Below are 15481 nucleotides of genomic sequence, written 5' to 3'. Positions count from 1 at the left end.
AACCCTTGCACAGAGCCCTTTATGTTGAGGGGCACCATTCTGCATAAAAGTGGTAGATGCAAGACATTGTCATTGCTGAAGTTGAGATAAGACTGGCTATCTATCCTGCGAACCTTACGGTATATGCAGGGATTATTGAAACTTTTTAATTGAAATTGAATTCAACCACCGTACTGTATATAGTTTTACTGGCCAAAAGATCCATTAACCTCGTCAACAAATATCTTTTTATTAATCAAAAATACAAATCATTGAATTTACATTTATACAAAAATTTACAAATTTTACATAAATAATATATCCTATTTAGCATCACAAAACTTTAATCAATCAATTATACAACTTAAGATAATTGGATCATGTTCTTAATTAACAAAATCTGTTTTTATAAATGAAACAGAGACTATAAATATTCTTTTCTTACAAGTCCTATAGTAACAAAAAAATCATATTAATAACCTATTACAAATTTAAACAAAAATACAAATCCTTTGCAGGTTTTCTTTTTATTAGAACCATTAACCATAATCAGTTCTTCTAATCAATAAATCATATTGTCTTTTTAGACATTCACAAATTTTATCTAGACTAGAATATTTAGAATCTAACCCAAGTTTATATTTTGTTATTTGCTTCTATACAGTTTATACATTCTAGATCTTCCTTACAATACCAATGATTGTGTCCTTTTCGAGCACATCTAGCACAAATATGATTTTTGTACATTTTTTATGAAAGTGACCAAATTCTTGGCGCTTAAAGCACCTAACAACATTCAAGTACTCTTTAATTGATATTCGGAACCATTTCAAATTAATTTTCCCTTGATTTATTACAGATTTAAATTTAGCAGGCTGAACTTCAGCCACCCAATGCAACTTATTATTTTTTTCTTTAATTGAAAACAAAAGTTCAAAGCCTCCATTTTCAAAAATGTGATTTTGTCTAATCACTGATTCTTGGATCTCTTCCTTCTTTAATTCAGCTTCTCTATTATATAATATTATCTTTGGATGTTTCTTTTTTGGAGCCTTTATTTCAACACCTTCTTTCAACAAAATATTTGATCTTATTTCATCCTCTAAAATATCAACTTCTTCTTTATTTACACATTCTATAACAATTCCTCCATTGTTAATTTTTCGAATATTTCTTATTCAAATCTTTAATTGAACCAGGTTTATTGCTTCAACCACCTTCATTTTCACTTCTTCTGACGAAACCCCTCTCACCCTGTGATATAACAACATCACACGTTCTTCCTTTTTTAAAATTTATCCTTCTTTTGAGTCAATTTCTTTTCAACTCTTTGTTCTTGAACAATTTCAGCAAAGGACTTTTCTAGCAAAGGTTGTGGTTTCTTTATCACCTCTAATTTTCCTTTCAAAGTCTCTATTTCCAATGCTTGTGAAACAATGTAACCAAATAGCACTTCTTGTGCTTTAAAAATCCTCTTATGAAGAGGTATAGTGACTCTAAAGGCATTTTCTCGTCAAGTTTCTAATTCACTGATAAGTGAGCGAGCCTCCTCAATAAGTTCTGGTTGAACAACAGTCTCTGTCTGCACGCTTTCATCCATTTTTGAACAACTTTAAGTGGAGTTTGGATTAGACCTCCCCCCTTGGGAGGAGGAGCCCCCAGACCACCACAAGGTTCCAAACTCCTGGGAAGTTTAATTAGCTTTCAAAATTTGCAAGTATATAAATACTTTCATTCAATATCGCTTCCAATCACTTTATAAAAACTTGGCTGTTTTAAGGATACGGGCGACACAAGGAGGTTAGAATAGATGTATTTAATCATGCAGACCAAAAATCATGTGATGTCCCATTCAAACTATTCTCACCTCCGTGCAAGAGCCTTAGGTGAAAGAAAAGAGTGAAAGTGTCCCATACAAGCTTTTCTTTTTCTTCGTCTTCGCTTCCCTCCTTAAATTTGATTTTTTGATTTGCGTGCAGAAAGACTTGGCCGTTGCAAAACAAGCTATATCTCTATGTTGTTTGTCAGTCTGTCTATCTGTTTTCATTTGAGGTAAGATAGCTGTTGAGTATGCCATGATATCTGAGGTCCGTTACAGAACATGTTACAGGGCCATTATCATAATTTTCATCAAAGAATGGTCCAAAAATGAAGTGGGAAGTGAACTCACTCCAGATTGTAACTTTAGGCAATCGTAGTAGAATTGTGTGGATGGCACGTAGTTTTTCCATGGCCCAAATTTAACAAATTTAGGTGTTCACTATTTTGTTGAGATAAAAATATGCCTCTTCATTCAGGCAAGAAAAGTCAGTGCAAAAGATAAGCGACAGTCAGTGTCGGTAGGCAGTTGCTGGATGTGGCTGATCTTAAGTGTATAAAATTGCACTATTTTTCTCAGTATGTTCCACGCTGTTCCATGTGATATGTTGAATTGTCATAACACTGCACATGCATTACTGATAGCATGATCAGCCATCACTGACTGCTTGACAATGGCTGTTGCTACCTCTGAAACGAGTTCTACACTGTTAGGCTTTAACCCTCTGCCATGCTGAATGTGTAATGACCTAGTTTTTTTAAATTGAGATATCATGTCTCACACCTTGTGGGGACATTGGTCCCCAGCACAACTTCTTTTGACAGTGAAACTCACAAAGTGTTGCTGCAACATTTCGTCCATGATTTTTGTAAAATAATTTCTCATTTAACACATATTTAGTAAACTAAAAGTCATTGCAACTGTAAGAATGCCGTTCACTTGATCTCCTCCTTTTTATAATCACAACTCATGCTGAATTCATCTGCTTTTGCAAATCAGATTGCTTTCTTCTTCACTGGCAGTACCACAATTATCATTTTTTGTCATATTGCTTCAAAATGTAAAAGTAACAATTTCAAATGCCGTAATTTTTGGAAATGTTAAAATAGTCTACAGTTATTTATTGTGTCTTTTCAAGCATTTTGTCTGTAATGCATCCCCTAGCAGAAATGTTTTGAACTCCCTCCCCTGGGAATCTTTCAGCACACCGTATGAATTGTTTATTTACAAATTTTAATCTGCATTTTAGTTGAAGCTATAGAGGGCTCTGAATAGGCCAAGCTTAATTACAATCACCCTGTGTATGTTGAATCATGTTTTAAAAAGTTTTTTTTAATAAAATTTTAGGAGTGAGAGATAATTCTCCTAATTCTCAAAGAAAGGCTATTGTGAAAGGATCAAACATATTAGTTAGTCTGGTAAGTACTTTATTATGTAATTATGATTTTTAAGTTTTTTAAACTTGCCAAGCATTTTTGTGAATAATAACTTCTTCAGGTATGATTTAAAATCTTTTTGATTGTAAATACTTTATATTAAATAATTTGAATAATGTGTATGTATATATATACTCCTCATATTCTGGAAAAGTGTTGGCACTTAGAGCTGCCAAATTTTGGAACTGCTGTGTCCCTCCTTCCAAGAATTTTGAATTTCAAGTTTGTTTTTTTATTTTACTTTCATATTTAAAGTCTATGAAATATGTCAGTTTTTATGTTTTAATGTGCCCCACCCTTCAAAATCGTACATAATTTTAAAATATCAGCTCTTGATTTTTCCTCCCAGAGTTATTAAAAGTTTGCCAAAATCTGGCTTCATTTGTCGTATATATTGAATTTATGCCATCTTGAAAGATCTTCCATCGTGATCTGCTATGTATGCCATCATTATCTGACAAATACTATAAGACTGTAATTATCTTTTAGGAAATTAAAAGAATCATCAGCAAAATAAAAGAAATGTGTTGCCACAATATGAATTAAAATATTATTATCTTTCACATGATAGTGTTTTGTTCTTCAACAAAGCATAAGATATTTGATTTTTCTTTCTAATTTATTCTAGCATTATTTTAATTTAATGTCATTTAAAACTGAACTTCAATCTCTTGTTTATCTTTTCTCACATGAAAAGTTATTCCATGTCTCATGTCGCAGCTATTCTGAGAAAAATATATGTTTACATATTCAATCATAATAAAAAAATTAGCTGTCAATATTTTATGGATAAGTGATTAAAATTTACAAAAAAGTAATGATATTTGCTGATACTTTGCTTTTTAAATTTTTAAAATGAATTTTTGAAAATATAGAAAGTTATCAGCTGATTGATTCATGCAATGAAAGTATATGATGATAATTGAAGAGTTAAAAATTGAAAGCTATGTATTTTTGTAGCAACTTAAAATGGAAAGAATAATATGTGAACTGATGGAAATTTAATTTTTGAAAAATAAGGCCAGAATACTAGAAATCTTGTAATTTACTTCAGAAAAATGTCTCATATTGTAGTGATTTTAGCATCATACAAATAGTACACATTTTGCATAGTAATAAATATACTAAGTTCATAGTGTATGTGTAGGATAGAGGAAATACTGTTTAAAAAAAATAAGATCAAAACTGTAATCTGTTTTTAAATTTAAGCTGTAAATTACTTATCAGTAAATTGTCTGCCTGAATTTTAAAAGATGGGTTGTTATAATTTTATTGATTTTTGTGAAATATTTTTAATTAGAATTGATTGAAAATTAACAATTAATTTATGAAGAAAAAACTATCAGTTTCATAAATGTACTTTAAAAATTGCTTTTATTTAGGTACCTGGTGAAGTTGGGAGTTCAGAAAGTCAAGTTTCCCGGGAATCAGAATCTACTGAAAAAAAAGCAAAAAAGAAGTTGCGCAAGCAACAAGATTTATATAAAAGAGTATGTATATTAATTATGAGTATTTTCATTAACATATCTATGTTAATTTTTTCTTTTGTTATTAACAGGCACTGGGGGCTTTGTTTCATGCTGATAATAGTTTTCATGTTGAAGCAAAATTTGTAGAAACATTTAAATTGAAACCATTTAGAACTGTAGAAGTTTAGAGAGTGCACTTCTTTAGGTGGGGATGGGGTGTAGGTCTAGATGTAATTCGTAAATTTCAGCTGCAGAATATGTGAAAGAAAAGACTGTCCCCAAAGTATAAATTTTATATTGTTCTACATGCAGCAAGCCCTCACCTGCCTAAAAATACTGGACAGGAGTTATATCACAAATTTACTCAGCTGCAAGTTACGCATGTAATATATATTATGCATTTTTAAATTCTTTAAAAATAAAATTTCTTTCTTTTTCCTTTTCATAAAAATGCAGAAAATATTTATTAAAACTCATAAAAATCTTACATTAGTTTCAAGTAAAGAATAAATTCTTTCATGGATCAGCCTTCAAATGTTTGATTCGTAAATGTTCTTTGATGTGCATCATACTTTTTTGGCATATTTTGATTTGGAGAGCTTGTTGCTTTTATATCTAAAATATAAAAAATAAATAAATAAATAAATAACTTTTGCTGGGGGAGGGGAGAGTACCATTAGTTTTGTAGTGATATTGAGTACCTTTGAAAAATCATACAAAAGAAAAAATTTGTCTGTCTAAGCAGTTGAGCATTCTCTTATTTTGTCTTTCATATTAGTAAAAGCAGATGACAAACACCTCATATTTTGATGCTGTGATAGGCGGACAGAGAAACCTTAGAAGTGGTGATCTGACAAGCATGGCCTCACACATAGCCAGTTTTCAGAGTACTGCCTTGTAAAGAAACCTCCCTTTTAGACAAATACCACATGATCACTTTGCTGTAACATTAAGCAAGCAAAATGTGTCCACTTCAACAGTCTTTTTTTATATTGTAGACAATGTCACAGCCAGTTTTCAGAATGTAGACTTTCAGCAAAACATAAGATTTTGTCTTCAGATTTAATTAGCATGTATTTGCTTATTAACAGATTGAACAATTTAGAAACAATAAACACGGTTCTTAGTAATGTAAACATTTTATTATTATAATAAGGACTAATATATATAAATTGAATTAAGATACCCAACCAGCAATTTTTAAGAACATTTGGAGCATTATTGAAATGAAAAAGGAGGGCAAGTATCTTGTGGCTTATATGGTATATCTGGTATAGAACTTTACTATTAGGGCTATGTACTTATCTATAAAATTGGGTTGAAAATAAAAAACAGTATGATTTATACATGAAAATAGTAGAATGTATATGAAAATGGTTTATTAAATCTGAAGAAATATGTATTTATTTGGTTGAGGGAATTTGGCATATTCTGAAAATTTGACATCTTGTACTCATTAATTTGTTAAGTAATAAAAGTATTAACTTAAAATACCAGATATGTAGAATTGCTCAAATCAGTGATGCAGAAATCAAATGGAAAACCCAAAGCTACAATAAAAAGCAAAATTTGCCCAAACATCATAAATATATAAAAACTGTGAAAAATCAATAGTGAATGTAAAAAAAGGGGGGGGTTAAGAAAGGAACCAAAGTGATGAAAAAGAAACCAAAGTGATGAAAAGGAAACCAAAGTGATGAAAAAGAAAAATTCTAAAATGAAGTTTCAAAATTTATTTTTGTAAAGGAACTGAAAGTAACTAATTAAGTAAAAAGAAAATGTTTATTGTTTTTAAATTCGAATTAAATTTGTAAAGCAAAAATATAATTTTTAAACAATACTGAATGCTTCTTTTTAATTTTGATTTTTAATGTTTGAATTAAAAAAGTTTTTTTTATTTCTCTCTCAGTTGCTTGATTAATTCTTCTTTTGATCATTCAGATAATATGGAAACCTGCCTCCGCTAAAAATTATTTGGTTTACTTAAAAATTAATTAGTACATGCGGTTAAATTAAAATAAAAAATATAATAAAGACTTTAGATTGACACGTTAGAACCATATTTAGACACAAGTAAAATGAAAGTTTGGGAGCTTTAACAGATGACTGGTCTGCATTGTCAGCTAGAGTTGGAATCGATAGAATAACATATTCATAATGTGCCTAAAAATATTCATAATTTGCCTAAAAATGCCCCTGCGTTTTCTGCAGGGTTGCTGTGCTCAGAATTGCAGTACTTCCAAGTGCAGCATTGCTGCAGAAACCAGTTGCAGTCCTGAGTAGTCCAACCATGTAGGAAATATATATATGTTCCCTATCTTATGAATGAGTTCTGTTCTGAACATCCCTTCTTAACATGAGGTTGTTTCTTAGAAGTTACCAAGTTCGTTACTCATATCCTAACGATGTGTGTAAGATAAGAGCTGAAGTATTATCATATAAACAATGAAAAATATTAAAAACAAATAAGTAATACATTAAAAATTTTAAATATAGTAGGTTATGAATAAATAAAAAATTGCTTTGCTATACAGTACTTAACCTTGGATTGCCATCTTTGAGGGCATGTGTGTATGGAATGAGGCTAGTAGATCTGTACATTGGTAGAGGTGAGTCAGCATTTGACTTGCCCTCTGAAGACTCATTAACAAGTAAAGGGGTCTTTTGTGATGAGAGGTAGAAGAAGTTGGCATGTTAAATGAGCCAGCAACACAATTTCTGAAGCATCTTCTTAAGGAAATAAGAGTCTAAACCTATCTGGATGGATTTTCTTCTAAGATAATTTTAAATAGAAAACATAAATAAGGTGATGACACTGTATGGCTTCATTCATAGCATTTTACTGTAGCAAATCTCTTAGAATTTGTTTATTTTCTTTTTGTCTCAAACAGTTTCGCTCTTGGAGGCCAGGTTTGGTCATATCTGTGAAATTTCGTATGGTAGGGAGCTTCTATATGCACATGCACACAAGCACAAAGAGTTTTAGATATTTGCATATGTAATGATATGCAAACAGTATTTTAAATTTTTTTAAATCAAATTATGAAAACATTAGTTTCTTTTTTAAATTAGAAAGATATTAATTTTATATCGAAAATAAATATTTTAAAAATTAAGTTCGTAACTTCGCATTATATTATCTCACTTCAGAGTGCACTCTAATCCTGTCAGAACTGTCTGGAATAATAAGATTCTTTATTATTTGGTTTTATTGAATTTATTCTAATATTTATGCATATTTTCAGAAAATTCATAGTCATATGTCTACTGCCAGGCAGCTGTTAAAAGATGCTTTAGAACCATTTTTAGAAGCAGAAATGAATGAAGCTTATGGGGAAGCATGGTAATTTTTAAATTTCTTTGCTTATGCTTTTTATGTCAATAAGCTTTTATTATTTAATACTGACAGCTGCAACTTATTATTTTGGGGAGGGACCATAAAGAAACATTTATTGCAGGAAAAGAATGAGAAGTACTCTATATATGTAACTACTAAAAAGGTAGTTTTTTTAAGTGTACGAAGGTTAAACACAAATATTTTAATTGCACTATTTAAAATGCAAATGCTTTTTCTTTCTTCTTCCCCCCCCCCCCCCCCCGAGAATTTTTTTTTTTTTTTTTCTTGTTATTATTGCAGAATGGAATCCTTGACAGGAAGTTTAAATTAAATAATGTGGTGAAAAATGATTCGAAGTTGCTAGTGTATTATGGAATTAAAAACTATTTAAAAAGTTTACTTAATTTTTAGTTTCAAAACAAGCTAATTTTTATGTTTTTGAATGAACTTTAAAATAATAATGCTTTTAAGTCCTTTCTCCTGCCTTTGTAGTATTAATGTTATGTTTTAAATTTAAAACTGTAAAGGAGTTATAACTAACTTTGATCTTTGATTATTTGTTTCAGTTCTAAATTTTTAGTTTATTTTTTATATTTTCGAAAATGCATTTTCCCCTCCTAATAAAACCTCTGTCCATGGAAATATTATAGTAACTTAACAATCAATATGATATAGCAACATTCCATCAGCCTGTCTGATTGCTTGAAACCTTTGGTGCCTGAAATCTGTATTTAATCACTTTTTAGGGAAACCTCTATCAAAATTGCCTGAAATAGTTGAAGAAAATAATCAGTTAAAAAAGTGCATTGCGTATCTAACACTGATAAGTTAAAAAAATTAAACCTCAAGAAATGAGAGAGCAAAACATGCCAAAACCAAAAATAAAAGATGATATTTACATCTCCCACTGCATTGTCATCTGTGGGTTAGTGCAATGAAAGAAGTAATTAAATAAAATAAGCTGTTTCTGATCTAACACTGACCAGTTAAAAAATTAAACCTCAAGAAATGAGGGAGCAAAACATGCCAAAACCAAAAATGAAAGATTATATTTACATCTTCCACTGCATTGTCATCAGTGGGTTAGTGCAATGAAAGAAGTAATTAAATAAAATAAACTGTTTCTGAACTGATAGGGATACAAATTAAAGTTTAAAATTTAAAAATAGCTATAGAAAAAGGATCAAAGTAGCTATCTTTATCAATTCATACCTTATAGGCCTTAAGTAAGTAGTGGGGAAGTTGTAGCATAAAAAAAGAAACAAATTCAAAATAATTGCAAAATAATAGACAGATTACAGAAAATTGAGTAGATAGAATCCAAAAACATAAGTTGCAAAAAGAATAAGTAATGCAACACTTGAAAAAACAAAACCACATGGAAATTTTTTAATTCAAAATTTTAAAAGCAAAACTAAATGTTATTTTGAAATCATGCAGTCTGGCTTAATAAATAAAAGCAAAATTCATATACAAGCAAGAAAGCTTAAAAACATGTAAAACAGGAGTAATCCAACATGTTCAAAAATAAAAGAAAAAGGAAACTTTGATCTGAAAAATATAGGCTGTGGTAAGCAGTGCAAAAACTGTAGCATCAAAAAAAGAGACAAATTCAAAAGGACTGCCAAATAATAAACAAATTTTAAAAAATTGAGTGGATAAAATTCAAAAGTAAAACTTGCAAAAATAATTATCTACCACCTGAGCAAATTTTTTAATTCCAAATTGGGAAAATAAACCTATATATAGTTACAATTAAAAGGGGAATACTTCTGTTAAAATTCTTATATTTCAAATTAAATTAAGAGAACTGTAGTAGTGGATATGCATAAAATCGTGATAAAAATTTGTTAATAATAAAGCCATATAAAGAAAATTACTTAAAAAATGAACAATTAAAAAAGTAGTGAAAATTACTGACTCTTCAGGGGAAATTAGCTTATTTCACACTCCCTCCAACCGTTCAGATATCATGTTTAATTAAATCATTGCAGCTTAGGTACAGGATTTTTAATAGTCCTCAGGGTTCTTAGCGGTCCTTACAAGTGCTTACAAGTCCTTATATTTGAAAATAAAAGATAAAAGCCCTTATAAGTGCTTATTTTTTCTCTAAAGCACTTACTTTTTTTTTTTTTTAACGAACGTACATTTTTTCTCTGTACCAAAGTCGAAACTAAATAAACAACTTTACTTACTTATATGGAACGTCAGATGGTGAATCGTAACCCCAGAAATAGCTTTCCGCCCCTTTCTCTGCATTAACATAATGTTCATGTCGCTCTATTGTTCAAAGAATTGCGAAAGCAGTAGAAAATTCAGGTACATTCCATATTATTTTGCTCCCACCTAATACTACACACGTTTGAATTTCTATCAAGATTTTAATAATTTACATTCTCGTTCCGTGTGGTGAGTTCATATTCGCGTTTATTATGATCGGTATGCTTATATTATGAACATATGTATGAATATTTATAATATTATATTTGCAGTAACTGCTGAAGTATAGATAAACTTTAAAAAATGGGTAAGTGTGTTTTAACACAAATTAGTTTTCAAAGGAATAATATTCGGAATGGCATAAATAAAGTGAAAGTAATCGAATAGTCAAAATAATTTCTCCTTTTTTTTGCCAATGCATTATACAGTACTGAAGTAGGGGATTCTCCCCTTTCTCCGCAAACCTCGAATATTGAAACCGTTACAGTTCGCAGCAAAGCAAGCAAAGTACTTTTTTTTTGTGTGTGTCACTTTCCCATCTGGATTGAATAGGACTAAAAGTTCTGCGGTGTACCAACCCAAGCGAAGAATGATTCTATTCTGGACATTTAACGCAGTCTGTTCAAAATTATAATGACAAGCACCCCAGATTTGTAAATCTCTTTATTAATCAATATGAGTACGACAGGGATATCGCACGGAGCGCGATGTGTCCTGCTCAATGATAAATATGCCACATGGGCGCATGACGGTGAAAACCGGACGAAGCAAAGGGGCATTTTCCTTTTATTTAGTTATTTATTCTCTGAATACCGGCAGCTGTTGGTTCCGATTGCACAATATCACGTGCGGAAGAATTAAGGCGCAAGTATTACGCAATAATTTTTACGATATTTCTCAGAGATAAAAGAGTTTTACTGTGCTTGCTAAGCAGATTAATTTTCAGTTCCATTGGACTATTTTTGATATGATGCACATATCGAAATGTGAAGAGCATTATTTAGCTGAAAAATCTAAAGAATGGCTACAACCTATCCCCCTTTCCACTTTTACCAGTTATGCTCGACTATCCGGAATTTTCAGATATTCGGAAATTTCTGAGTATGCCGGTTAGTTAAGCTTTTATTGTTAAAGGATGACTGCATGAAGAAATTTCCTATCTTCTGATTTCAGAAAAGCTCCTTTTTTTTTTTTTACTTATTTTTACTTAAATTACTTTGCCTGCAATGTCTGTTAAAGGAAAACTGTTGTACAATGAAAATTTAGAGAATGTTCAAAATTTTGATTTAAGTTATTTAAATATTAATGAGATTTGAAAAATAAATTGTATTTATTTTAGGTGCCAAGCGAATATAATAAATATGCTTTATTTTTATTTATTTTCTCTATTTTGAACAGAAATTTCGTCATTAAATCTTGTAATATGATTTTTAGTTCTGCATATTTTTTTTCTCTTATTGTAAACTAGTTCTGTGAATTGAACTGTTATTTAAAATTTAAAAAAAATAATGTTATTGTTTTCCATGGTTGAGTAATGCTCATTCTCTCTTAATTAATACTGAATTTCTCATATTTTAAATTACAAGTCTAATTTTTCTTTTAAGATCATGTAGTTGTGTATAATGTAATTAGTCAGGTGCTTATTTTTTTTCCTAAAATGTGCTTGAAAAATGATTATAGGTGCTTATTTTTGTAACTAAAATGTGGCTACGAATCCCAAGTCCTTCTTTAATATTCAATTGTTTGTTAATATTTTTATTTATACAGTCAAAAATCGTTAATTCGGACACCCATAATCTGAAATGATCTATAATCCAGACCTCAAAGCTACAAACCTTCTGCGCATGTGGCTGCGAATACGCGTGTGCGCAAAATACGTTTACAAATGCGCGTTTAATGTATAACGGACGGTCTAAGCTAAGCTAAAATGATCTAATTCAGTTAATGTTGTAGATTGCGTTGTTCCTTAATCTTCGAATTGGATTCGGCTTATTATTTTTTGCAGACTGTTAGAGCAATTTTATAAAAGTAAGCTTGAACTTTTGATTATGTCAAATAGAATTTCTGATATATATTTACTAATATGTAAAGGATCTACAAACAGGGTTGCCACGCTACCTGGAAAACCGAGAGAACCGGGAAAAGTCAGGGAATTCGAAAATTGACCATAATATTCAGGGAAAAGTCAGGGAATTTAAGTATTTTTGTCAAAATCTGGAAAAGTCAGGGAAGTTCATACAACGATCCCGCCAAAAAAAGCGATTTTTGCGCCGACGTCGGAAGAGATAACTTTTTTGGCGAATTATGTATCACGTGAGTGTCATTCGGGTAGCTGGCATAGAGCCAATTTTCGCAGCTCCAATTTGATTGTCTTTTAGAAAGGCAAAGCAACTTTCCCGCAAGTTTTGGTTTCCAGTATTCTCGAGAATCGCATGTGCAGTGCATGAATTAAAGAAAGTACCTGTTCTGGTATAAAACAAAATGGGTTTAATCCTAGTATACGGTACCATGGAGGTTAGAATCAAAGAATATGTATTGTAAAGAAGGAAAACCTCTCTGCAACAGACGTGGCTGTGGCTCCGTTCCATCATAAAGGGAAACAGCTGTGCATGTCTGATATATCTGTCGCCAAAGCTCGAAACCGGTGTCGAAGTTCGAAGGTCACGTTATCAAGAGTTCATAAAATGAACATCGTTTAAAATTTCTTTAACCACTTGCGCTAAAAAGACGTGCCACGCACGTCGAGATGCTTTTGTCTCAAACCGCGAGCGACGTGAACACCACGTCGAGCATTTATCGCAAAAATGAAAATAACGTGGTGCACACGTCGCCTAACAACGAGATTGTTTATTTCTCGAGTTACAGCTCTGGATTGCACTCGCAGATGCGGAGCGGCGTAAATGAGACACTTTACCACTTGTTATATTGTAGCGTATGGCACCGCAACCGTGAAGTTTAGTCTTAGCGCAAGTGGTTAAACTCTAAAGGAAAAGAAAATATTTTTTGGTTCAAGTAAATTAATTCATGGATTAGTTATTTTCAGAGAAAAAAAAAAAAAAAAACTACGAAAATCCGTTTTTAAAATTATTGCGAAAAATCCAAGAAGAAACGCCCTTTGATAAAACGTTTCTTCTTGGATTTTTCGCAATAATTTAAAAACGGATTTTCGTAGTTTTCTTTTTGTCAAAGAGCGTTTCTTCTTAACACGTGTTTCTCAATTTCCTGTACACATCGCGGAGAGGGAAATTCTGGCCGCCAGGTTCCGTCGCCAAATCCCTTGGCAAATTTTCCCTCCGCATTCTAGCGGCGTAATAGCATTTTACTTGTATGGAACCTTTTCTTCTTTACATAGACGTTCTTTGGTTAGAATAATAATAAGATTTGGCGACATCATGATGCGCAGTAAACGGGTCATTTTGGTCTTGGCGACAATTTTCAAAATCGTGCCCAAAGCCTTACCGTATACTAGAATTTTACCGCAAAATCTTTTTAAACCTCTTTTTTTTTTTTTTTTTTTTTTTTAAATACCTTGCCATTTTGCAGTAAAATAAAAAAAAAAATAGTAATCAGTCATCTAGGCTAGCCATGGAATATAACTATATTCGCTAAAATATCGTTGATTATTATAATTCAATTTTTAAGTAATTATTTTTATGTTATTCATATAATTTAATGTTGCTTCTTCCCTCTAAATTTATTTATTATTAGTAAATAATATTTCCAAATTTCAGGAAATTTTCTCTGGCATAATCCTGGAATTAATTATAGCAGTATGATGACATACCATCACGAAATTTAATGCACATATTTTTTCCTTATGTATGCTGCGAAATTAATATAAAATACCTCAATTTATTAAATTAGATTTCTTTCTTTCGTTTAGCTGCAGAATGTCTGCAAAAAAAGCCTTATTTTATTTTAGATTGGGAAGATTCTAATCTCAATCTTCAGTGGAGAAAACAAAAACTATTATAATTATATTTGTGTTTTCAAGTGTTAAGGTGCCTTTTAAGAACATACCTCACGCAAATTAAATTTACCTAAAATCTAACCTAACTATTTAGCATTGCGTTGTGATTTATAAGGACCGGATTAGCCTCGTGTTGAATTGGTGATGATCATGAGTATTAAATAAAACATACATTTGTTATCCAATGTATATATCTTAAATTTTATTAAGTTTCTTAAGTGAAAAACTAAACAAAATTATCAAAGTATACCAAGAATAATTAAGAATAAATGTCCTCTGGGATTTATTGAATAATTAAGTGAATTTGCTACACAATACAAGTAATACCATAATTAATTTACCTCTTAGCACAGCCAACGTACATTATGCAGATAGACTGGAATTTTCTTGAAACACACCTGGAAAACCTGGAAAAGTCAGGGAATTTCATTCTCCTGTTTAAGTGGCAACCCTCAACCCTGTACAAAGCAAAAGTATGTTTCGAAGTCCATTAAACAAACAGTGGAATTGCTGCAAAAAATGGATAAAGGCATATCCTTTGTTTATCTAAACTTTAGCGTTTGTTTATCTAAACTTTGTTTATCTTTAACGCTGTGGTGCCAAAATGAATTGGAAGTTGATCTGTCAGCACTATCCTTATCTTCAGGGCAGATGTTTTTATTTTATTTGGCTTATAATTCCTTACTAAATGTAGTATTTCATCTCGATGTACTCCGTCTTTGATATGATTTATTAAATCAAATTCCTCGTCATTATAATTCGCTTCCGATAGCGAAGAAAGTGACAGAGGTTATTGTAAACAAAAAAATTTTGATTGCCAAATTAGTCAGTATTCTCGACACAGCAGTTATAGGACTTGAACAGCGGAGCTTTGTAACTGAACAAGAAATTATGTCTGTTTATAGAATTAAAGAGAATGTATTATCACATAAAAAACGAAGCAACTTAAACAACTTACATTGAAAGAAATGTTTAATAAAGTAAACAAATAAATATTAAGCTCTTTTTTTTTTTTTTTTTAAGTTTTGATATCCTTTAGATCATAATTATTCTTTATTTCATAAATTACGTTTTCATATTTTTAATTTTATAATTTCTGCATGCCATCTTACCAGATTTAAACTGATGATCTATAATCCGGAATCGACGAAGTCCCGACGAGTCCGGATTAACGACTTTTGACTGTATATTGATCTTTTGAACAGTATAATTTTTATTAATGAATATCAACATAATAAATTATAGCTATTT

The 15481-nt window shown here is 30.9% G+C and overlaps 1 protein-coding gene across 5 annotated transcripts in view; it reads left to right on the top strand.

Annotated features, from left to right (window-relative positions):
* The window catches only part of LOC118193447 (uncharacterized), a 129169-nt gene that overhangs the window by 62256 nt on the left and 51432 nt on the right, over positions 1-15481 (top strand). For all 5 annotated transcript variants that reach the window (XM_085814129.1, XM_085814131.1, XM_085814130.1 and 2 more), the window contains 3 exons: positions 3146-3216; positions 4617-4724; positions 7949-8046. In XM_085814129.1, the coding sequence (XP_085670255.1) occupies positions 3146-3216; positions 4617-4724; positions 7949-8046 (277 nt within the window). The remainder of the gene's footprint in view (positions 1-3145; positions 3217-4616; positions 4725-7948; positions 8047-15481) is intronic.

Source organism: Stegodyphus dumicola, chromosome 3 (genome assembly GCF_044657685.1).
Source record: "Stegodyphus dumicola isolate Sdum_Otavi_A_Nest chromosome 3, ASM4465768v1".
Lineage (NCBI taxonomy): Eukaryota > Metazoa > Arthropoda > Arachnida > Araneae > Eresidae > Stegodyphus > Stegodyphus dumicola.
This window is presented reverse-complemented; position numbering and strand designations above follow the sequence as displayed.